The sequence below is a fragment of the Leptonychotes weddellii genome, chromosome 13 (assembly GCF_054177405.1).
Source record: "Leptonychotes weddellii isolate Sample4059 chromosome 13, ASM5417740v2, whole genome shotgun sequence".
Lineage (NCBI taxonomy): Eukaryota > Metazoa > Chordata > Mammalia > Carnivora > Phocidae > Leptonychotes > Leptonychotes weddellii.
Window position 1 is genome coordinate 45,595,830 of NC_138381.1, and position 24,004 is coordinate 45,619,833.

Below are 24,004 nucleotides of genomic sequence, written 5' to 3' on the forward strand. Positions count from 1 at the left end.
CTACCTTTTAATTAGTGACTTTAATTCATTTAAATTTAAAGTGAATACTGTATGTAAAGACTTCTGCCATTTTTCTGTTTTCTGTATTTTTTCTTTCTGTTCCTCAGCTCCTGAGTTATTGCCACCTTTTTTGTTTACTGGATTATTTTATAGTGTACTGTTTTGATTCCCTCTTCAATTCATTTTCTATATATTATTTAGTCATTTTCTTATAGTGATTACATTTAGTATTCTAAACTGATAACAATCTAGGTTGAATTGAAACAATTTACTGTCAGAAGCATATGAAAACTGCTTCCAGGAATGCCTGGGTGGCTCAGTCGGTTAAGCATCTGCCTTTGGCTCAGGTCATCCCAGGTTCCTGGGATCGAGTTCTGCATTGGGCTCCTTGCTCAGTGGGAGCCTGCTTCTCCCTCTGCCTGCTCTGCCTGTCACTCACCCTGCTTGTGCTCGCTCTCTCTCTCTCTCACAAATAAATAAAATCGTAAAAAAAAAAAAGTTTCTCTACAAATCCATTTTCTTCCTTTATGTTGTTATTGTCACAAATTACATCTTTATATATTCTGTGCTCATTAACATAAATTTATAATTGTTTTATGCATATTTCTTTTAAGTCATATAGGGGGGAAAGTGGATTTATAAAGCAAAAATACATAATCCTGGCTCTTATATTTACCTGTGTAGTTACCTTTATTTCTTCACAAAGCTTTGAGTTAGTGTCTAGTGTCCTTTCATTTCAATCTTAAAAAACCCTAACAATTCTTGTAGTGCGACTAGCAACAGTCTCTAATCTTTCCTTTACCTGGGTAATCTCTTTAATTTTTCCTTCATTTTTGAAGAATGATTTTGCCGGATGTAGAATTCTTGCTGAACCGTTGTTTCAGCACTTCAAATACGTTGTTTCACTGCCTCTGGCCTTCAAAGTCTCTGCTTAGAAATAGGCTCTTAAGGAGAGCCTGGGTGGCTCAGTCAGTTAAGTATCTGACTCTTGATCTCAGTGCAGGTCTTGATCTCAGGGTCGTGAGTTCAAGCCCTGTGTTGGGCTCCATGCTGGGTGTGGATCCTATTTTATTAAAAAAAGAAATAGGCTTTTTTTTATTACTTATTTTTTAAATTTATTTTGCTTTTCTTTTTTATTAACATGTATTATTTGTTTCAGGGGTACAAATCTGTGATTCATCAGTGTTACACAATTCGCAGCGCTCACCATAGTACCTACCCTCCCCAGTGTCCATCACCCAGCCACCCCATCCCTCCCACCCCCCTCCACTTCAGAAACCTGCAGTTTGTTTCCTGGGATTAAGAGTCTCTTAGAGTTTGTCTCCCTCTCTGGTTTCATCTTGTTTCATTTTTCCCTCCCTTCCCCTATGATCCTCTGTCTTGTTTCTCAAATTCCTCTTATCAGTGAGATCATATGATACTTGTCTTTCTCTGATTGACTTATTTCGCTTAGCATAATACCCTCTGTTCCATCCACGTTGTTGCAAATGGCAAGATTTTTTTTATTGATGGCTGCATAATATTCCATTGTATATATACACCACATCTTCTTTATCCATTCATCTGTTGATGGACATCTAGACTCTTTCCATAGTTTGGCTGTTGCAGCCACTCTGGAAAACAGTATGGAGGTTCCTCAAAAAGTTGAAAATAGAGCTACCCTACACCCCAGCAATTGCACTACTGGGTATTTACGCCAAAGATACAAATGTACTGATCCGAAGGGGCACATGCACCCCAATGTTTATAGCAAGAAATAGGCTTTTAATCTTATCGGTTCCTCGTATATGTATGACAAGTCACTTTTCTATTGCTTTCAAAATTATCTTTTTGTCTTTTCAAAGTTTATTATAACGTGTCATGGCGTGGATCTAAATTTTTCTTACTTGGAATTCATTGAGCTTCTTGGTTGTGTAGATTCATATGTTTCATCAGGTTGGTTAGTTTGGAGCCATTATTTCTTTAAATATTCTTTCTGCCCCTTACCCTACTTTCCTGGGACTTTCATAATGTGTGTATTGGTATGCATTATGGTGTCCCAAGAGTTTACGTTTTCATTCCGTTTTCTTTCTTCCTATGCTTGATAATATTAGTGGTCTTATTTAAATTCACTGGTTCCTCTGCCTGCTCAGATTTGCTGTTGAACCTTTTTAGTGCATTTGTAGTTTCAGCTCTTGTACTTTTCAGTGCCAGAATTTCTATTTCGTTCCTTATTCTATCTCCTTATTGGTATGTTGTATTTGTTAAGATATCATACTCCTGGTTTCCTTTAGTTCTTTGTCCGTAGTTTCCTTTAGCTCTCTGAGCACATTTAAGACTGTTTAAGGTCTGTTTAGAAAATCTAATGTCTCGGTTTCCTCAGTGATATTTTCTGACATTTTCTTTATTCTCCGTTTCTTTACATGCTTTGTAATTTTTTTTTGAAAACCGGACATTTTGAACAGAATAGTGTAACTCTGGAAATCAGATTTCCCCCTTCCCAGGTTTGCTGTTGTTGCTTGTTATGGGCTTCAGTCATGCATTTGTTTAGTAACTCTTTCAAACTATTTTTACAAAATCTGTATTCCTTGTCATGTGTGATCACTGAAGTCTGTTTTCCATTATTATGTCATTGGTCAGCCAGTGACAATTCCCGAAATGCCAAAATTTAGTAGCTTCTTTCTTCATTAAACACTCCCCTGCTTGTTGTCAGTTTTTTCTTAGATTTCAGAGTTCTGAAAAAGTTGCTTCTGATAGTTTTTGCCAGCATAATGGCTACTTCGGTGAAAAGGTGGCTTCTTAGAGCTTCCTACTCTACCATTTTTTTTTTTTTTTAATATCAGCTAGATTCCTTTTTATGGAACATGATTCCTGTATTACCAGTTATTTATGGAAAGGTAAATTTTTATAAGTGGATTACTCTATATATCAATGATAATTCTGTAAAGCTATCTTTATCCTTATTCTTATTTATTAGTTCTGACATGATTATGTGGTATTCTGTAAAACCTAAATGTCTTACTTTAAATGTAGACAAAGTATTACTTTTATAATTCTCCCAGGACTTCCCCTACTTGTATCTCAGAATTTAAACAGAATTTGTCTCATTTTAAAACTACTCTAAAATGGTATATAGTCTATAAAAAGACTAGATTCATCTGAAACAGCAAGAGAAAATTCACCAAACTTGCTCTGTTTCCTTTTAAAATCGATCTGATATGATAATTTTAAAGTAGAGTTTTTTAGCCTGAACACTAGATCAGCTAAATCTTTTTTGTGTGGGCTGTTCTGAACTTTCTTGGATGTTTAGCACTATCCCTGATCTTTACCCACTAGATGCCAGTAGCACACCTCCCCCAGTTACGAGAGCCAAAAATGTATTCAATCATTGCCACATGTCCCCCAGGGGAGCAAAATTGTCTCAAAATTGAGAACCACTGTTTTAAAGTAGAATTTATGCCAAGACCATAATTGATTTATTTGCTTCACAAGGAGAGACAACTTCCCCCCTCCTCCCCATCATTTTACAAATTAGGCAGTTAGTATTATTAGGAAGCTAGAACTGTCTAGTCAGGCAGTTCTCCTGGTCATTAAGAAAAGAGAACGGTGGAAAAGATCTTTTCTCATTCATTGTTAGTTTTATAGCTTCTTTGGGTTAAATTGTTGTTTCATTCCCAAATTCATCAAATAATTCACTGTATCTGAGATGCACAACAATAGTCATTTCTTGTCTGGAAAACCCAGATGATTCAACAGAAAATTTATTCCTTTCTATAAGAGATTAATACCGTGAAACCAGGTCAGTTATTTTTTGTTGCTCATCTTCATCTTTTTTTTGAGGCAATATGACATGATTGTATCTAAAATAATTATTAAATATTTTGTTGCTATTTTTGTTTTTTTAACACTATATCTTTAAACTGAAACACATTTTTTCTAAATTTTGGATGACTCTCTAGCATATTCAAGCTTCAAAATAAGATACTAGTAGTATTACTTTCAAATGGTATTTTCTCCCGTATTATGAAGTTTTAAGCATTGCCATATATGGTTTTACTTAATTAAGTATATATGAGCCTCACTCTCCATCAAGTTTATAACTCTTGAAAATTGTGTCCATGTTTTAAATCTCTGCCCTCTTTTCCTAACAGCCATTTCATAAATACCTCCCTGAGTCATCGCTTAATGACTTGATTCAGGGAAGGTGGCTAGTCTGAAAATACAATTCAAAATACATTGCTTCTTGTGACTTAATATTATAAAGATATTGAGCTGGGGGAGTGAATACAAACCATCTAGATTTTAGATGAATAAATATATTTCAATACCAAATTGTTCTATCCAGGGCTGTGAAGACATAAGCTTGATTTCTAGTTTGATATACAGCAGATTAACAAACAAAATATTGTATTTGAAACCAGTCACCTTTGAATCTTTGAGTACAATTTCATATGCTATGGTTTCTGAAAAGTCTTTTCTGTAGTCCTAACTGCTTTTGCATATTTTATATGATATATTCTAAAACAGACCTTAATACTTGTAATATTCAAATTAAACTTGAAGTATAGATGATAATTATAGGTGATTTTGAAGGTGGTTGTTTCATAGAATTATAATGGTCAATATCAGTTGATTAATAATCCTAATAAAATTGACTAAAATAGGATTCAACCCATTTGGAATCTGTAGTTTGCAACTTACTTATATATAAGAAACATTTAGTAGTTTGTATGGAATCTTTGCTTTATTTTCATATTAAATTTGAAGCAACTACTAATTTTGTTTCCATTTTTAGCTGTAGCACCAGTTGTACCGGATTTAAGTAGTGACATCGATACAAGTAATTTTGATGACTTGGAAGAAGATAAAGGAGATGAAGAAACATTCCCCATACCTAAAGCTTTTGTTGGCAATCAGTTACCTTTTGTAGGATTTACGTATTATAGCAATCGTAGGTGAGTATGTTAAGTGTTGATTTTAGGGGTGGGTAATAATTTTGTTCTGGTCTGTTATTTTCTTAGGGGTATCTAAAAATCCCTTCGAGAACATTTAATGGTATATTAAGAGATATCTTAATATGCCATTTTTCAGTGATGCATGATATTTGTGTTATTCCATATTTCATTTCTTTTAGACTCATCCATGATCAAGATACTGTGTTTCAGAAATTGTTTGCTGAGGGATGCACTATATGTGTTCAAGTTACAGCAATTAATAAATTAAAAGATTTTATCAATACTAATATTTTGGTTAATCTCATTACCCAAAGAGCTCTGGTTTTATAATACATTTTGGAAGAACAAAGAGTTTTCTAGCATTACCATCATTATATTGATGTTACAAAGGCCTATAATTTTTAGTAATGCAAAAATTAAGTGATTCCTCACCAAAAATCACTAAATGAGTTTACCATGTCTTACATCATGTAAGATCTTGTGACCTTGGGCAAATAACTTTAACCTTTTATGCCTCCATTTCCTCAAAAATAGGGATGATGATGATAATAATACTTGTCTCATAGGATTTTTGTAAGGGTTAATTAAATCAAAACAGTAGGACATTTAGAACATTAGCACTCAGTTAATGTTAGTTGTTATTAGTATGAGCTAATGTTAGCTTTAGTCTTCAAAAGACGAGATGTAAATAAAACGTTTAACATTATTTCAGTATGCTGAGCATTCATTCATTCATTCATTCAACAAACATGTTTGCCAACTTATTTTTTGTCAGATAGATACTAAGCACCAAGGTGCAGGGAGAAAGATGAATAAAATATGGTTAGTACCTTCTTTTAAGATGTTCATATCCTAGTGAGGAAATGGATATATTTTAAAGTGAAGCATTTTGTCATTATAGTCAAAACTTTTTTATAAGAGCCTATTCAGGTCAAGTTTAGAAAACAGGAATGCAATTTAATCCTGCCTTAGGAAACTTCTCCAATAATCCAGCTATAAGACAGTACTGAATACTTTTTGTTGCATCAAATACTACAAGTAGTACTTGACTATTGACTTTTAGTAAAGTCCGGTATTTTAATCCTTCCCCCCCCCAACACCCAGGAATATAATATTGTAGGTATTTTATATTGAAGTACACCGACAAGTTTCAAAGTGGTTTTTGCTAAAAAATCTTTCCTTCCTTCCCTCCTTCTCTCCTTCCTTCCTATTTTTTTTTTGTAAAGATTTTATTTATTTATTTGAGAGAGAGAGAATGAGAGAGAGCGAGTACATGAGAGGGGGGAGGGTCAGAGGGAGAAGCAGACTCCCTGCTGAGCAGGGAGCCCGATGTGGGACCCTTCCTATTTTTATCAGTTATTCCCTGGCTTTGTTTCTGAAGCACTTGAAATGTTGATAGAAACAACTCGCAATGTTTTTGGATTTTCTTAGTTCATAGCAGTTAATGACTTTATTTAGATTTATCTATACAAAAGTAATCTTGAATTAAACATATATACTATTTGTAGTACATTGTCTTGTACTTGATTGTGTTCTCTGGTTTTTCCTTGCATCTATATGGTGCATATCCCAAACTAATTTCTCAGTTTCTCAAAAGTAGAAATTGCATTCTATTCTTCAGTACCACTGTCTTATTGAATAACACAGTGTTGTTTAGTAATTGCCTATTACGTGAATGGTTGAAGGTATGGTTGATCTTCAAGAATCAGCAAAATACTGATTGGTTTTATGATAATATGTAAGTATAATTTTGAGTTACTGGATGAAATAGAAAACTTCTGAAATTCTTGCTCCTGAAATCCAAACATACCTTCAATTACTAAGGTTAGAGATCTTTATTGCTGAAATATAGCTAAATGAAGAATGATTTTTAACAGTTTAAAGGTTAAACTTCTGGCTACATTTATAATAATCTAAAACCTCTCATAAAAAGTTACCTAAATTGGGGCACTTGGGTGGCTCAGTCATTAAGCGTCTGGCTTCGGCTCAGGTCATGATCCCAGGGTCCTGGGATCGAGCCCCACATCGGGCTCCCTGCTTGGCGGAGAGCCTGCTTCTCCCTCTCCCACTCCCCCTGCTTGTGTTCCCTCTCTCACTGTCTCTCTCTCTCTGTCAAATAAATAAATAAAATCTTAAAAAAAAAAAAAAAGTTACCTAAATGACCAGATTCTATATGAAAGCAGCAATATAATATATAAAATAACTTTGAAAGAAAAAAGAGGACAAAATGGAAGAATGAATGGATATGTACAAGTGGTGTCCTTACATTTCCAATGCTGCATTCAGAGAAAGTCATATTATTAACTTTGCAGAGGCCAAATATTAACTTCAATTTATATAGCGTATTACAATTTAGAAGATATCTTAGGGATCAAATGGTCTGTTTTCCTATCTAATTCAGATTCCACTGGCATTGCTAAATGCTTTTCTTTACATTACATGATGTGGAATCAATCTCACACTGAATTTCTGAGACATTCAGTAGTTGATGAAATGAAGTTGTACTAAATCTAGAATTTGTCATTTGTTATATGGAACCTTTTCTCTACAAACCTGTTACTTAGTGCCTGTTACTGCCTCCTGATTATTTGATTCTCTAGTTGATCTGAATAATTTCCCAAGGAAAATATAAAAAGTGACATATTTTCCTGTTTTTGTTTTGTTTTGTTTTAGAGCACTGTTATATGTGTTTAATGGTACTTAAAGGAACTTCTGTTTTTTTACTATTAATAAAAATGTAATGACTTCATACGTAACGAATATGTAGCTGATGACAGCTGCCCTGTAACAGCTATGAAGTGTGTAGTAGCTATTTGATACCTTTTTGAGGGTGTTCTCCTGATGAACCAAGGTGGTGACTGTAGTGGTGGCAGATGGTGGCAGTATTCATAGTGGTGGTTGTAGCTTGTTAAAGGCAGCAGCAGAAGCAGTAGCAGAGGCAGCCATAGTACCTTACCTTCCTCTGACATTTGAGAGCTTAGGAAATTTTTTTCATATGATCTGTTTAGATGTGTTTGATAATCTCATGATTTCTAAAGGTCACTACTATCTTTTTTTTTTTTTTTTAAAGATTTTATTTATTTATTTGAGAGAGAAAGAATGAGAGAGAGCACATGAGAGGGGGGAGGGTCAGAGGGAGAAGCAGGCTCCCCGCCGAGCAGAGAGCCCGATGTGGGACTCGATCCAGGGACTCCAGGATCATGACCCGAGCCGAAGGCAGCCGCTTAACCAACTGAGCCACCCAGGCGCCCAAAAGGTCACTACTATCTTATGTGTAATTGTAACTTTATACTGAATTTAAAGAAAGAACCCTGTAAGCCTTGGAGTCTCAAAAGATTAGCAGGCATCACCAGAACTTTAGGTTATGTTAACTCAACCACTTAAGGCAAAAACTCTTTTTTGCCCAGAAAGGCAATATCATTTTGGCTGAAGAATAATTGGGGCAGAGAGAGAAGTTGTGCTCGTGTCTTTCCAAGTCAACACTTCCTTATCCCCAGTCCCTAATCCAAAAATCTCTAAAAACTGGGGCGCCTAGGTCGCTCAGTCAGTTAAGTGTCTGACTCTTGATTTCAGCTCAGGTCATGATCTCAGGGTTGTGAGTTCAGGTCCCTTGTTGGGCTCCATGCTGGGCATGGAGCCTACTTAAAAAAATAAAAACAAAAAAATAAAACCATAAAGCTCTAAAAACTGAAAACATTTTTCACTAAAATTTGTTTGGTGGCAAAAGCTGCCATAACGTGCTCTCACGGCTAAAAACCTAATCTGAACTAACTTGAGACTATTTATGGTTTTTATTTATCCTACTTGGTATGAATATTCATATGTTTTGCTGCAGGAATAGTAAGGTATGATTACAGAGTGCTGCTTCTGACCTAACGGGGTTTTATTTAACATATATATCACTTTTGTACTATGTTTCTAAAATAAAGAATTATGAACTTGCACTCAATTTTTAAAAAGCATAGCAAGTACAATACTGAACAAAAAAAATAAGCATGTAGTATATATTACTGGTTGTTATTGAATATTGAAGAGTCTTTTGGGTTTTTTTACCTTTAAAAACTCTTTTCCTCTCAGATACTTATCTTCAGCAAATCCTAATGATAACCGAAGTAGCCCCAATGTGGATAAGAGCTTGGTAGGTATTTTCTTACTATTTTTTAAAAAGTTGTTTTGTGGATGGTGTATTTTGTATACATGATATTAAGTAAACATGTGTTGCATCTGAATGTGTAGTTAGTGAACTTGAATTTTGATAACACTTTTTACTTACTGTCTCCTTCCAACTTGATTTCTTGCCTGAATATCAAGTGGAGTATTTTATGTGGAGGTAATTAGTAAACTATAAATTGCTACACATATTGACAGTGGCAGTCTTTCTGATCTTTGGAATTAGGCATTTATGATAAATCAGTTTGTCAGTAAGGGTCTTGACAGGAAAACAGATAACACATTCAGAAGACTTAACTAAAGAGAGTTTTGTGTGTGTGATAAAATGTACATAACATAAAACTTAATTTTTAAGTGTACAGTTCAGTGTCATTAATCACCTTCACATTGTTATGTAACTACCACCATCTGTCTCCAGAACTTTTTCTTCATCCCAGACTAAAACTTTGTGCACATTAAACTCTCTATTCTACTCCCTGCAACTCTGAGTAACCACTATCTTACTTTCTCTGTCTCTATGAATTTGACTGTGCTAGGTACCTAATGTAAGTGGAATATACAATTTTGACTTTTTGTGATTGACTTATTTCACTTAGCCATAATATCCTCAGGTTTTATTCATGTTGTAACGTGTATCAGAATCTGATTCCTTTTTAAGACTGAATATTCTAGTCTATGAATATATCACATTTTGTTCATTCATTAAGAGAGTTTAGTGAAAGGGCTATTTACAGTGCTATGAGCAGGGTCAAGGGGAGCAATAAATAAAGGGTGCAAAAGCACCCGTTGATTAACAACAGGGGGGAAGCTATTGTCCCCAGTCTGAAGGGATAAAGAGAGACAAGTATTGTTACCACAGCTCAGAAAAGCCTTACCATCATCAAAGAGGAACATAGAATATAGAACACGGCCAGCACCACAGTATGGCAATAAAAGGGTGGGGAGAATAGTACTTTCTTTCTCCCACCTTCTGATTCCTGCTGGTGTCTCCCGTATGTTAAAACGAACCCTAAAATCACAGGACAATAGAATCCAGGTAATGCAATCTGTAGATTGCAAGGCAAAAGTAGGGCAGAGGATGGATTTCATGGCTAGAAAGGAGAGGGAGCAAATGGAAGAATAAACAGTACAGTCAGCATCATCTAATTTGTCCACTGAAAATTACTGTTATAAGTAAATATTAGAGACAGGAGGCTTTTTTATTGTCCATATAGCTCATGTTCATGAGACAGAGGTTAAAAAAAAAAAAATCTTACTTAGACTTCAGAAGGTCCTTTTGGGTTGACCAGGACTTTTCTTAAAAATATTAGACGTAATTGGGGTGCTTGGCTGGCTCAGTTGGTAGAGTGTGAGACTCTCTATCTCAGGGTTATGAGTTCAAGCCCTATGTTGGGCATAGAGCTTACTTAAAAAAATACTAGAAACAATTATTTGGCCGTCGTTGGAGCATTCTTTGAACTCTTGTACTGTAGCCTACAACATATTAGGGGGAGGGGAATAGGTAGCAATCATTTGTTAAAAGCTGATGTAATTCTTTCTCCTTGATACATTTATTCTTAAATTAAGAGAACATGCAATGTGTAGGGAGAGTGGAAAAAAGGAGAATGGACTGTGTGAGGACTTGTTAGCTGTTCTGACCATCTCTCTTTTAAATTCTCATCTCACCAGAGCTGTTTCCCAAGTTACATAGTTAATGGGCTCAGAAATCTTGAGAACCTTTGACCTAGGGAAGGTGACGATAAGGAGCTACTATAACCCACCTCCCACTGTATTACTTATCTGTAGGATTAGTGGTACATAGGGCTTTAAAAAATATTTAGTGGAATCATGTTTTCTTTGGGCTGATCTCGTTCAGTGGTGATTGCCAGAAGTTCCTTTCACTGGCTGCTGCTACCTTTTATCTTTTCTCCAGGAAGATCACAGGGCGAGTAGACAACAGTGTCTCCACTGTTTCTGTTAACGTAGAGATAAATAGAAAAGTCGACAAATTTAATTTTCATCTCTTCCTTTAAAGCCTTCCAGCAAAGATGCTAATGAACAGCTTTGCAATTGACAAATAGAATGAATAATTTTCATTCCTATCTTAATTTTCTTTTTTGCTGCAAATGACACTGATTAATCCCTCCTCCTTGGAACTCCATAACTCTTTCATGTTCCCATTATTTCCTTCTGTTTTCTTCCCACCGCTTTAGATTTTATTTTCAATCCCTTGTGCAGGATCTCTTCCCCTTCTTCCCTCCCTCCCTCCCCTTTAGTTGTTAAATGTTTCTCAAGATGATTCTGATCTTTGCTTTCTGCTCATTTTCTATAGGTAATCTTGTTTATGTGCAGCTTGTTCCTCTAAACTCCAGACCTGTATCTCTCCTCTCTCTCTCTCTGACTGGATTTCTCTTCTTGTGCTTCTCAGTTCTTACCCTAGGCCAGAGCTAAATTCATAGTTCTCCTCTCTCTATCCCCTCCCCAGCAGTTCTTATTGTGTTCCCTATCTTTTGTATGGTAATCTGTTGCTCTCTTCTTTCTTTTTCCTTCCTGCCTGCCTGCCTTCCTTTTCTTTCTTTCTGCCTTTCTTTTTTTCCTATGTTGATTTTTTTTTTTAATAATCCTACTTTGATCTTTCAAATTTTTGTATTATTGAAGTATAGTTGACATACAATGGTACATTAGTTCTAGGTATACAACATAATGACTTGACAATTCTATACATTACTCGATGCTCACTACAATAAGCGTAGTTATCAACTGTCACCATACATTGTTATTATAATGTTATTGACTATATTCCCTGTGCTGTACTTAATCATCTCTTATTTCTAATCAGTTGTTAGGTTATAAATTCTACCTTCTGACTGACACAGTTATCCATTTCCTCCTCTTTGTTCCTGTAGCCTCTGCCTCATATCAAACCTATATACTCTTTTGCCTGAACTGTCTCAAAAGCCTGTTAACTGGTTACTTTGATTAGAATTTGTCTACCCTCTACTCTGCTCACCTAACTGTTACTGAAGTGATATACTATGTTGTTTCCTTTTTAAAATGCTTATAGGTTGGGGCACCTGGGTGGCTCAGTCGTTAAGCATCTGCCTTCGGCTCAGGTCATGATCCCAGGGCCCTGGGATCGAGCCCCGCATTGGGCTCCCTGCTCTGCAGGAAGCCTGCTTCTCCCTCTCCCACTCCCCCTGCTTGTGTTCTCTCTCTCGCTGTGTCTCTCTCTGTCAAATAAATAAATAAAATCTTTAAAAAAATAAAATAAAATGCTTATAGGTTAAAGTCCCTAACTACAATTTTTGCATACAAAAATCATGGTCTCACTCACCTTTTCAGATTTTATGAGACTCATTCTCTCTATTACGTTCTGTGCTCTTGATTTCTTCCCATTTACAAAATATATCATATTTTCTTCTGCTTCTCTACTTTTGAACTCATTCATTCTGGCCAAAATGCCTCTTTTCTACCACCTTCTCCACTTAGTAAATATCTTCATCTTGTAGGTCCGATCTCAAACATTACATTTTCCTGGCAGAATTCCCTCCTTCAGGACACCTCATATATAACCTTATCATCACCACATTATATTCTAATATTTGTTTGTGTGTCTTTGGATTATTGTATGTTCTATTCCTCCTATTTCTATTCCTCTATGCCCCTCTATTTAATTCTTAGCTTCACGAGCACAGGGACCAAATCTTCTTAATTTTTTATATTACTAATGCCTACTATAGTGCCTGACACATTTCTAGGTGTTGAGAAAATGCTTATTAAGTTAGTAGTAATTTCAGATAGAAAGAAAAAGGATAAGATTGAACCAGGTAACTCCCTCTTGAACAGATGTAGAATGGTAACATAAACTTGTTATTTTTAAGTTCTCTATGAACATTCTTAGTAGGATGAGTTTTGTTTTGTTTTGTTTTGTTTTTAATTAAAGCAGGAAAATTTGCAAAAAACAATTTATAAGCTGGAAGAACAGCTGCATAATGAAATGCAATTAAAAGATGAAATGGAGCAGAAGTGCAGGTGAGAGTGTACTTTATATGTTTTTAACATTAAAAATTGTATAGCACATACTTATTTTAAAACTTGCCCTCTATAAAACACTTGAAAAGTAATTGGAAATGAGGTGGAGATACAAAGGTTGCTGCTTATACACATTCAATGAAGAACGTCTTGGGTAGAATTGGAAAGTAATATTCATGTTGGCGTTAGTTATAGACATATTGTCCTCAGAATATTTAAAGTGCATTTGCTTCTGGCAGTCTTTATTAAAAAACTATAATGCTGATTCACTTAATGCCTGATTTATTACTTTTCTCTGCCATTTTAATTAGCTGACTGAAAGGGCAAATTAGTTTACATTAAATAAAGTGCTTTCTAGGGTCACCTGGGTGGCTCAGTTGTTAAGCATCTGTCTTTGGCTCGGGTCATGGTCCCAGGGTCCTGGGATCGAGCCCCACATCGGGCTCCCTGTTCAGCAGGAAGCCTGCTTCTCCCTCTCCCACTCCCCCTGCTTCTGTTCCCTCTCTACTGTGTCTCTCTCTGTCAGATAAATAAAATCTTTAAATAAGGTGCTTTCTAAAATGTAAATGTTATTAAATGTTAAAATTCATTAAATCTAATAAGAATCTGTATATTTATGAAATATATAATCAAAATTATTTGAAATAACCTAGCACAATGTTGAGTTATTTATTAACTACAAACAACTTTTATATTTTTGTGGGTGGTATTACAGAGGTAATGCAGAGATTAAGTATTCAACAAATGGAATTGGGAAAACTGGCAGTTTTGTGATTGGGCCAAGGAGGAAACAAGTAAAAGTCTCATTTCATACCATTCCTGATAGATTAAATACTTAAGTATATAATACAAACTTTTCTCAGAAAAACACATATAAGCAAATTTCTAGAATTTCTAAGTATGAAATACAGAAATAAGGGGAAGAAATGGAAATAAATATGTTGAGAAGTTTCTTCATCCAAAATTAAACTAGTGATAGTGGCAGTGTAGGATATTGATTCGAGGAAGAAGTAGGAATGGTCAAAGTGGCCTGTAATGGTAGGAGAGTGTTGGGGAGAGAAGGGAAGCCTGAGATGGGGGGTGGTAAGGTTGACAGAATCTAGGTCTTAGAGGACTTTGTTTTTGACAAGCTAAGGAATTTGGAATGTATCCTAAAGATGATGGAAAACCTTGAAAGTTATTAAACTAAGTAAAAAACTGGTAACATTTTCTTTTTAAAAAGAACTCTGGTTAGTTGGCAGCACTTCACATTTATTCAACTTAATGGAAATGAAGGAGGAAGATGAGTCAAGGATGATTCCTAGGTTATGTCCTTTCTTAGGGATACCTAGAGTAAAAACAAACTGGTATTATGGGTAAGGGTGTGGAGCAGAGGGAATAACATTTTGGGCATGCTGAGTGAGGTATTTGAAGCATCCATGTAAAACATTGTACATGCAGATTTGAAGCTTAGGGTTGTGTTCAGAGCCAAAGAAAACAAATTGTGATGGAGATAATAAATACACTTTCAATTTATCTCAACTTTTTGACTAGGTTGTTCCGTGATACATTTACTCCCAGTTATATATGCCACCTTGCCCTTCATTATTTAATCTTGTATAAAGTTTAAATAGCTAATTTTTGTTTATTATCAAGTATTGCATGAGTGAGTCAGGGATCCTTAACCTGGAATCCATAGACCTCCTCCAGAGGGTGCATGGATGGAATTCAGGGTTCTTAAACTTGGATGAGAAAAAGTGAGTGTTTTCCATAACGTATAATGAAAATTCAGCATTTCCTTCCACTATGAACAAAAGCAATAATCTACATTTATTAGCAGTAGCTGTGAATTTTTTATTACTGATACCATAAATATTTTCATGTATTATGGTTGTTATCTCTAAATATCATTTGTGCTCATCACTACTTTGAAATTACTACCGCTAGATCTTGTGGTTTAATGAGTTAATAAAGAAACACACATATTACTGAAACATACATTTTATTTATTTATTTATTTATTCATTCATTTATTTAAAGGAGAGAGAGCCTGTGTGCGAGTGTGGGGGGTGGGGGTGGTCTTAAACAGGCTCCATGCCTAGTGCAGAGCCTGACACAGGGCTCAACCTCACAACCTTGAGATCATGACCTGAGGCAAAATCAAAAGTCAGATGCTTAACCAACTGAGCTACCCAGTTGCCCCCATACATTTTTAAAATTTAAGACTGAATTTTAATATATTTTTGGCTTGTTTTTAATCCTATATTTTATTTTACGTTTTAAAATATATTATTCTGAGAAAAGGCCATAGGCTTCACCAGACTGCCAAAGGAATCCACAGCACCAAAGATGTTAAGACATCTTAGTTAAATGGGAAAGTAAGGAATGTGGTGTTCCACCACTGGGCAATAAAAAATAAACATATTTCTAATCTATACTGCTTTTGTTTTTACAGAACTTCAAACATAAAACTAGACAAGATAATGAAAGAATTGGATGAAGAGGTACTTTTTGTTTTCTAATCAGAAGTTTCCTTTTTTGAGAGTTTTTTCTTTTTTCAGATTGTTTTGTTTTCTAAGAAAATTGCATTTAAACTTTATAGGTTGAGATAGAGAGTCAAAGAACTGTGATGAAGGCCTTACTTAGGAACTGCAGGTTTAAATGATACAGATTAGATTATATTTTAGTTTCCTTTGTATATGTACTTTTATTCTAGAACCATGTTGAAATTTTAGTACATAAATTTCATTTCAGTGGTTCTTAACATTTGAGAAAGGAGCAAGAGAATCAAATGGGATCTGGAACTACAGCAGAAAAAGACAAATAGGAAAGAGGAAAGAGTACAATTTTAAATTGTAAAAAAAAATCCTTTTTAAAAGGACTGACATTAACATAATTTTATGTGATGAAATGGGAAATGTATTGATTTTAGAATTACTCATGTTTTCCATGGTCACCTAGCAAGAAGTTTTTTTTTTTTTTTTTTTTAAAGATTTTATTTATTTATTTGACAGAGAGAGACACAGTGAGAGACGGAACACAAGCAGGGGGAGTGGGAGAGGGAGAAGCAGGCTTCCCATGGAGCAGGGAGCCTGATGTGGGGCTTGATCCCAGGACTCTGGGATCGTGACCTGAGCCGAAGGCAGATGCTTAACGACTGAGCCACCCAGGCACCCCACAGGAAGTTTTTACTAGGGAAACATATCATGATTCAGATGTTTGTTTGCAAATATATAATACATTGTCTTCCTTTTGATCAGCTTATACTGTCTTTCCACTATGTGTATGAAGAGTACCCTGAAAAGAAATATACTTTCTATAGCCTTATTGATTTCTTCCTTTTTTTTTTTTTTTAGATTTAGTCTTTCTAGTGGTTTTTGTGCTGTCTTAATTTTCTCTGTTCTTAAGGAATAGTATTTGTCAATGTCTTGTTTTTTGTTTTTTTCATTTGTAGCTTTGGATATGCATATACATAAAATACATACAAATACATACATACTCATGTAATACAAATATGTATATTTCACCAACTTGCGATTGGTCAGTGTGTACTTAGCACTACTTATTTAGCTGTAAGTATGTAAGAAATCCATTTTGCAAATCCTCAGCTTTGGATATTTCATTTCTAAAAAACAGATAAAATTCTGGTATGCTAGATTAAAGTTAAGATCAATCCACTAAGAAGACATAGCATTCATAAATTTGTAACCACCAAATAGCAGAGCTACAAAATATGTGAAATAAAAACTGATAAAACTGAAAAGATAGACAAATCCACAATTACTGTTAGAGACTCCACCATCACTCTATAGACAGAAAATCTGCAAATATACAGGAGAACTCAACCACACCATCAACCAACAAGATCTTTTTAATAGTTCTAGAACCCTGCACCCAACAACAGTAAAATACACATTCTTTTCAAGCACTCAAAGAATACATACCAACATAGAGCACATCCTGAACAAACTTCTACAAATTAAAAAAAAAATTTAAATCATAGAGTGTGTTCTCTGACCAAAATGTAATCAAACTAGAATGACTAACAGATATCGGGCAAATCTGCAAACATATGGAAACTAAACAACACAGTTCTAAATAATCCATAGGTCAAAGAGTAAGTCTTAAGGAGAGTGAAAGAATATGTTGGAATGTTAATTATGTCTCATAAAGTTTATGTTTTTTTTTAAAGATTTATTTGTTTATTAGAGAAAGCATGAGCAGGAGGAGGGGCAGAAGGAGAGGGAGAGAAGCAGACTGAGCCACCCAGGTGCCCCCTGATAAAGTTATGTTAAAGAGTTATGGCTTATAAAAAGAATGAAATCTTGCCATTTGCAACACCATACATGGTCTCAGAGGGTTTTTATGCTAAGTGAAATAAGGCAGACAGAGAAAGACAGATACTATATAATTTCACTTATATGTGGAATCTAGAAAACAAAACAAAAAAACAGACTCTTAAATACAGAGAACAAACTGATGATTGCTGGGGATATGGGTGAAGTAGTAGGTGAAGAGGATTAAGAGGTACAAACTTCCAGTTATAAAATAAATAAATCATGAAGATAAAATGTATGGCATAGGGAATATAGCCAGTAATATTGTAATAATGTGTATGGTGACTACACTTACATTGAGAACTGTCAAATTGCTGTGTTGTACACCTGAAACTAACATAACATTGTGTGTCAACTATACCTCAATAATAAAATAAGTTATGGTTCTTCATCTTTAAAAAAATACTTGAACAATAAAAATAAAACATCAAAATTTGTGGGATGCAGCTGACATAGTGCTTAAGGGAAATTTATACACTAAAGGCACACATTAAAAAAGATGAAAAATCTCAAATCAGTCATCTAAGCTTCTACCTCAAGAATGTAGAAGAGCAAAATAAACCCAAAGCAAGAAGAAGGAAGGGGAAATAAAGATAAGAGCAGAGATCAGTGGAATTGAAAATAAAAACAATACAGAAAATCAATGAAAACAAAAAGCCAGCTGTTTGGAAAATTGACAGACCTCCAGCAAGATTGATAAAAAAAAAGGGGGGGACATAAATGATCAGTATCAGGACTAAAACAGGGCAGGCATATCACTAGAGTCCCTACAGATAATCAAAAGGATTATAAAGGAATACTACAAACAATCCTAAACATGTAAGTGTAAAATTTAGGTAAAATGGACTAGTTCCTCCAAAAGTACAAACTACCACAACTCAGACAATGTGAAATAGATTATTTGAATAGCCCTATATAACTATTGAAGTGAATTCATAATTTAAAAGTTTCCCAAAAAGTAGGGGTGCCTGGGTGGCTCAGTGGTTAAGCAGCCAACTCTTGGTTTTGGCTTATGTCGTAAACTCATGGGTTGTGGGATTGAGCTTCACGTGGGGTTCCATGCTCAATGGGGAGTCTGCTTGACTCCCTTCTCTCCTTCTGCCTCTTCCCCTACCAGGTCGCACGCGTGCACGCTCTTTCTCTCTCTCTCTCAAATAAGTCTTTAAAAAAAATAAAAATAAAAAAGTTTCCCCAAAACTAATCTCCAGAACCAGGTGGTGTTATTAGAGAGTTTGACCAGATGTTTTAAGGAGAATTAATACCATTTCTACACTATCTGTTCCAGGATATATAAAAGAAGGGAACACTCCCCAGTGAGTTTTATGAAACTAGAATTACCCAGATAACCAGATCTCACCAAGAGAGTACTACAAAGAAAACCACAGATTGGTATCCCTCATTTACAGCCTACTGATTTTTTTTTTTTAAAGATTTTATTTATTTATTTGAGAGAGAGAGAATGAGAGAGAGCACATGAGAGGGGGGAGGGTCAGAGGGAGAAGCAGACTCCCTGCTGAGCAGAGAGCCCGATGCGGGACTCGATCCAGGGACTCCAGGATCATGACCTGAGCCTAAGGCAGTTGCCTAACCACCTGAGCCACCCAGGCGCCCCAGCCTACTGATTTTTTACAAAGGTGCAAAAGCAATTTTTAACAAGTGGTGCTTGGAGTAATTAGATATTCATAGATCAAGATATGAACCTCAAGTCTCACATTTTATGTAAAAATTAACTCAAGATGGGTCATATATTTAAAGGTGGACATAAAAACAAAACTTTTAGGAAAAAAATAAGTGAAAAATCCTTCAGACTTACAGCTTGGTGAAAAGTTCTTAGACATGACACCACAAACATCCACATAAGGAAAATAATTCAACAAATTGGACTTCATCAGAATTAACAGTATTTGTTCTGTGAAAGACCATGATAAGAAGATGAAATGACAAGATATAGATTGGAAAAAAAAATTTGCAAACTACGTATCTCACAAAGGAATCTATTTAGACTATTTAAAGAACTCTAAAGCTCGACAGTAAATAAACAAATAATCCCATTTGAAAATTGGCAGAAGACAGAGTGGATAAAAAGCACATGAAAAGATGCTCAACATCATTAACCATGAGGGAAATGCAAATAAAACCACTATGAGATATCATTTTATAATCATTAGAGCAAGTAGAATAAAAAATAGCACAGTACCAAAACTGGCAAGAATATAGGGAAACTGGTTCCCTCATACATTATAGACGGGAATGTAAAATTGTACAGCCAATCTGGAAAATATTTTGGCAGTTTCCTAAAATACTAAACATGCAACTACCAGGCGACCCAGCAATTGCACTATTGGGCATTTATCCCAGAAAAAATGAAAACTCATATCCTCAAAAAACCTGTATACTACTGTTCATAGTAGCCTTATTTGTAATAGCCAAAAACTAGAAATAATCAAAATGTCCTACCATAGCTGAATGGTTGAACCAACTTTGATATATCTATACATTGGAGTACTAGGCAGCAACAAAAAGGCATGAACTATTGGTAAAACACAACTTGGATGGATCTCATGGGCGTTATATTGAATGTAAAAAGCCGGTCCCAAAAGGTCCATACTGTATGATTCCATTAATATAACATTCTCAAAAAAATGACAAAATTATACAGATGGAGGCCGGGGATATGGCTGGTGGGAGAAGGGTGATGTGTGCAGCTCTAAGTAGTGGCTGGCTGGAAGGAGTTGGTTGTGCTGATAAAACAGTTCTGTATCTTGACTGGTGGTGATGGTTACGTGAATCTGTACATGAGCTGAAATAACATAGAACTACACACACTTTAAACCCCTCCATTTTGTTACTGTACTGTTGTTACATAAAATGTATCTGTTAGGGGAAACAGAGTGGAAGAGTACATGAAACCTCTTAGTACTATCTTTGCAACCTCCTGAAATGTGTAATTATTTCAAAATTTAAAAATGAAAAAAAAGTTAGATGATAAAATCTTAGAATTGGGAAGACCTTGGATGATCTCCGCAAATTTTACTAAATCTAACAGCATTTTACTTAAAACATGAGTTTTGCTTGATGATGGGAAAGTCCAGAAAAACGCAGTAAAAGGAGGTTTTCCCAGTGTGGAATCTTAAAGATAAAAATGAAGCATCAAAAGCAAAATATGCTAGAAGTGGTAACTCAGAAACAATATAAATTTTTAAGTTGTGAGGGTTGGGTATTTTTTTCTTTAGCTCTCCCCTCTCATGTGGTTTCATGTTCTAAAATAAGTATTTCCTTCATTACTTTTTAATATGCATTGGTAGGTAGATACATAGAACATTTTAAAAAGGTAAGTTGTTGTTGAGACAGGAAGAGGATTAAGGGAGACACACGGAGACTAATGAACTTACTGCACACACTAGCATTTGGTACCATTTGAGCTCTACACCATTTAGTTATCAAATGTGTAAGTATTATCTTTCATATTTATATCTTTAGGATTGTAAATCAACCAAAATATTGGTAATATAATGTAATCTGGTCATCTTAAACTAATAAAGCAGCTCTCTGATAAGATTTGTAAGGTTTTTTATATTCATGGATTTAAAAATCAAAAATTTCCATATCTGGTTTGAATAGGGGGATTCTATCTTCTTATAAGGCTAGCTAATTCTATTCTTAGAAAGTTGTCGTTAGCAGGTACTGTCTGATTTTGAAACAAAAAAAATCCATCTTAAGTCTTTGTGTGTTTTATTCTTAAAGTACACAGTATTCCTCTAAATAAATGAAGAGTTTAATTTGCAATGGTCACTTGTATCCTAATGTTTTCAGGGGAATCAAAGAAGAAACCTAGAATCTACAGTGTCTCAGATTGAGAAGGAGAAAATGTTGCTACAGCATAGAATTAATGAGTACCAGAGAAAAGCAGAACAGGAAAATGAGAAGAGGAGGAATGTAGAAAATGAAGGTGAATTGTTACAATTTTTGAAAAGCACTGGAATTTCTAACACTGTCCTTGAAGGTCTTTGTCATGAGGTTGTCTTAAATTTATGGCCTATGATACATTTTTGAAGCCACAATCCTAAGGCACCTCTGAACTAATTACCCATGTCCCAAGATAAATGTATAACATATTAAAGTCAGTAGAAATCACACTAGAAGAGTGATTTTCATCCTTGTATGCATCTTGGAGTCTCTTGGGAAGCTTTAAAGACTCCTGATGCCTAAGCTCCGGCAATTCTAATTTAATTGATCTGGACATGTGGCCTGGGCCTTGGTATTTTTTATAAGCTCTCTAGGCACTTCTATCTAACAAGCAGCCATTTGAGAACTATTAACTAAAATTTCATGTGTTTTCATATTAGTGTTAGAAATACATTTAAAATAGTTTTCTATACCCTTTGATCCAGTGATTTCATTTCTAGGAATTTATTTTATGTATGCACTTGTGCACATGCACACTGATACATAAACAAGATATTTATAGCATTATGTCTAAGATGTATCTTTAAGTGAAAAAAACAGTACAGATTGTTTAAAACGAGTGCTTATCTAGACATGCTTAAATATGTGTATGTGTGTATAGAAATGCATGTGAAAACTTATTAATGTTTGTGTTTTTATGTTTTAGGGTATAGATATAGACACTGTCTTAGGAAGAATATGTAAGAATTAAGTAGTAGTTGTTTCTTGGGGAGGAGAGGTAGAGGGACTGAGACCATGGAGGGAGGAAGGCAGATTCTACACCACAGACCCATTTGGTACCTTTTGAATTTTGACCCATTTTTTCAGATATTGAACTTTTCAAAGATTTGTGCTATTCAAAAAAATAAATAATACTAATAAAACTGGGTTTATAATGTTTCACTAATAGATTGACCTTATTAAGGGAATATAAAAATTTGAAATATTACAACAAATATTGGAAACAAATCTGTTACATTCTCTACTGTTGAATTTAAATATAAGTACTTCCATGATGAAATTTGACTTTGGGAGTGGACCTAATATAGCTGACTGTGGCCTAAGACTAAATTTCGTTTTTTTAAAGGGATTTATATGTTTCCTCTATGATAACTTTCTAATTTCTACATTTTTTCCCCCTTCATTTTCTAGTTTCTACATTAAAGGATCAGTTGGAAGACTTAAAGAAAGTAAGTCAAAATTCACAGCTTGCTAATGAGAAGCTGGCACAATTACAAAAGCAGGTGAGTTTTTGGAATAAGATTTTTTTTTATTATAATTAATTAAAATAAGTTGGTATTTTGGTCAAAAACCTATTTTCTTGCTCTCTCTTTTTTCTTTAATAGCTAGAAGAAGCCAATGACTTACTTAGAACAGAATCAGACACAGCCGTAAGATTAAGGAAGAGTCACACAGAGATGAGTAAGTCAGTTAGTCAGCTAGAGTCCCTAAACAGAGAATTGCAGGAGAGAAATAGAATTTTAGAGAATTCCAAGACACAGACGGACAAGGACTATTACCAGCTGCAAGCTGTATTAGAAGCTGAACGAAGAGACAGAGGTCATGATTCTGAGATGATTGGAGACCTTCAAGGTAATATTTTTTCTTACTGTGGTAAAATATACATAACATAAAATTTACTCTTTTAGCCATTTTTAAGTGTGCAGTTCAGTGGCATAAAGTCCAATCACATTTGTGTGCAACCATCGCTACTATCCATCTTCAGAACCTTTTTATCATCCCAAACTAAAACTCTATACCCATTAAATAATAACTCCCCATTCTCCCTCCTTTCAGCCCCTGGTAACCACCATCCTACTCTATTAATTTTACTGTCTCATAAAAGAGGAGTCATACAATATTTATTATTTTGTATCTCTGTTTTTTTCCCTTAGCGTAATATCTTCAAGATTCACCCATGTCGTAACATGTATCAGAATTTTCTTCTTTTTTAGATGTGGAGAGAAAAAGGATCCCTCCTGCGCCTCTCCCACCTTTGGTGGGAATGCAAATTGGTGCAGACACTGTGGAAGACAGTGTGGAAGTTCCTCAAAAAATTAAAAATAGAATTACTAGGGGCACCTGGGTGGCTTAGTCTGCTGGGGATTCTCTCTCTCCGGCTCCCTCTGCCCCTTCCTCTCCCTCTCCCCCATGCTTGCTCTCTCTTTCTAAAATAAATCTTAAAAAAAAAAAAAAGAAAAAAATAGAATTATTATATGATCCAGTAATTCTACTACTTGGTATTTACCCATAGAATACAAAAACACTAATTTGAAAAAGATATATGTGCCCCTGTGTTTATTGCAACATTTACAATAGCCAAGATACGGAAGTAACCCAAGTGTCCCTCCATAGATGAATGGATAAAGAGGATGTGGTGTGTGTATATATATACACACACAATGGAATAATTACTCAGCCATGAAAAAGAATGAGATCTTGGCCATCCGTGACAAGATGAATAGACCTAGAGGGTATAATGCTAATTGAAATAAGTCGGTCAGAGAAAGACAAATACCATATGATTTCACTCATATGTGGAATTTAAGAAACAAAAGAAGAAACAAAAAAGAGACAGACAAAAAATTGGCACTTAAATACAGAGAACAAACTGGTCGTTGCCAGGGG

The 24,004-nt window shown here is 35.0% G+C and overlaps 1 protein-coding gene and 1 non-coding gene across 2 annotated transcripts in view; both read left to right on the forward strand.

The window, feature by feature from the left end:
• The window catches only part of ROCK1 (Rho associated coiled-coil containing protein kinase 1), a 127,575-nt gene that overhangs the window by 66,943 nt on the left and 36,628 nt on the right, over window positions 1-24,004 (forward strand). Inside the window, exons 10-16 of the mRNA XM_081802543.1 lie at window positions 4,775-4,934; window positions 9,012-9,072; window positions 13,027-13,115; window positions 15,550-15,598; window positions 21,245-21,380; window positions 22,529-22,620; window positions 22,723-22,969. Coding sequence (XP_081658669.1) covers window positions 4,775-4,934; window positions 9,012-9,072; window positions 13,027-13,115; window positions 15,550-15,598; window positions 21,245-21,380; window positions 22,529-22,620; window positions 22,723-22,969 — 834 coding nt within the window. The remainder of the gene's footprint in view (window positions 1-4,774; window positions 4,935-9,011; window positions 9,073-13,026; window positions 13,116-15,549; window positions 15,599-21,244; window positions 21,381-22,528; window positions 22,621-22,722; window positions 22,970-24,004) is intronic.
• On the forward strand, window positions 10,428-10,500 carry TRNAE-CUC (transfer RNA glutamic acid (anticodon CUC)). Its single transcript has one exon. It is a non-coding gene; the product is annotated as a tRNA-Glu (tRNA).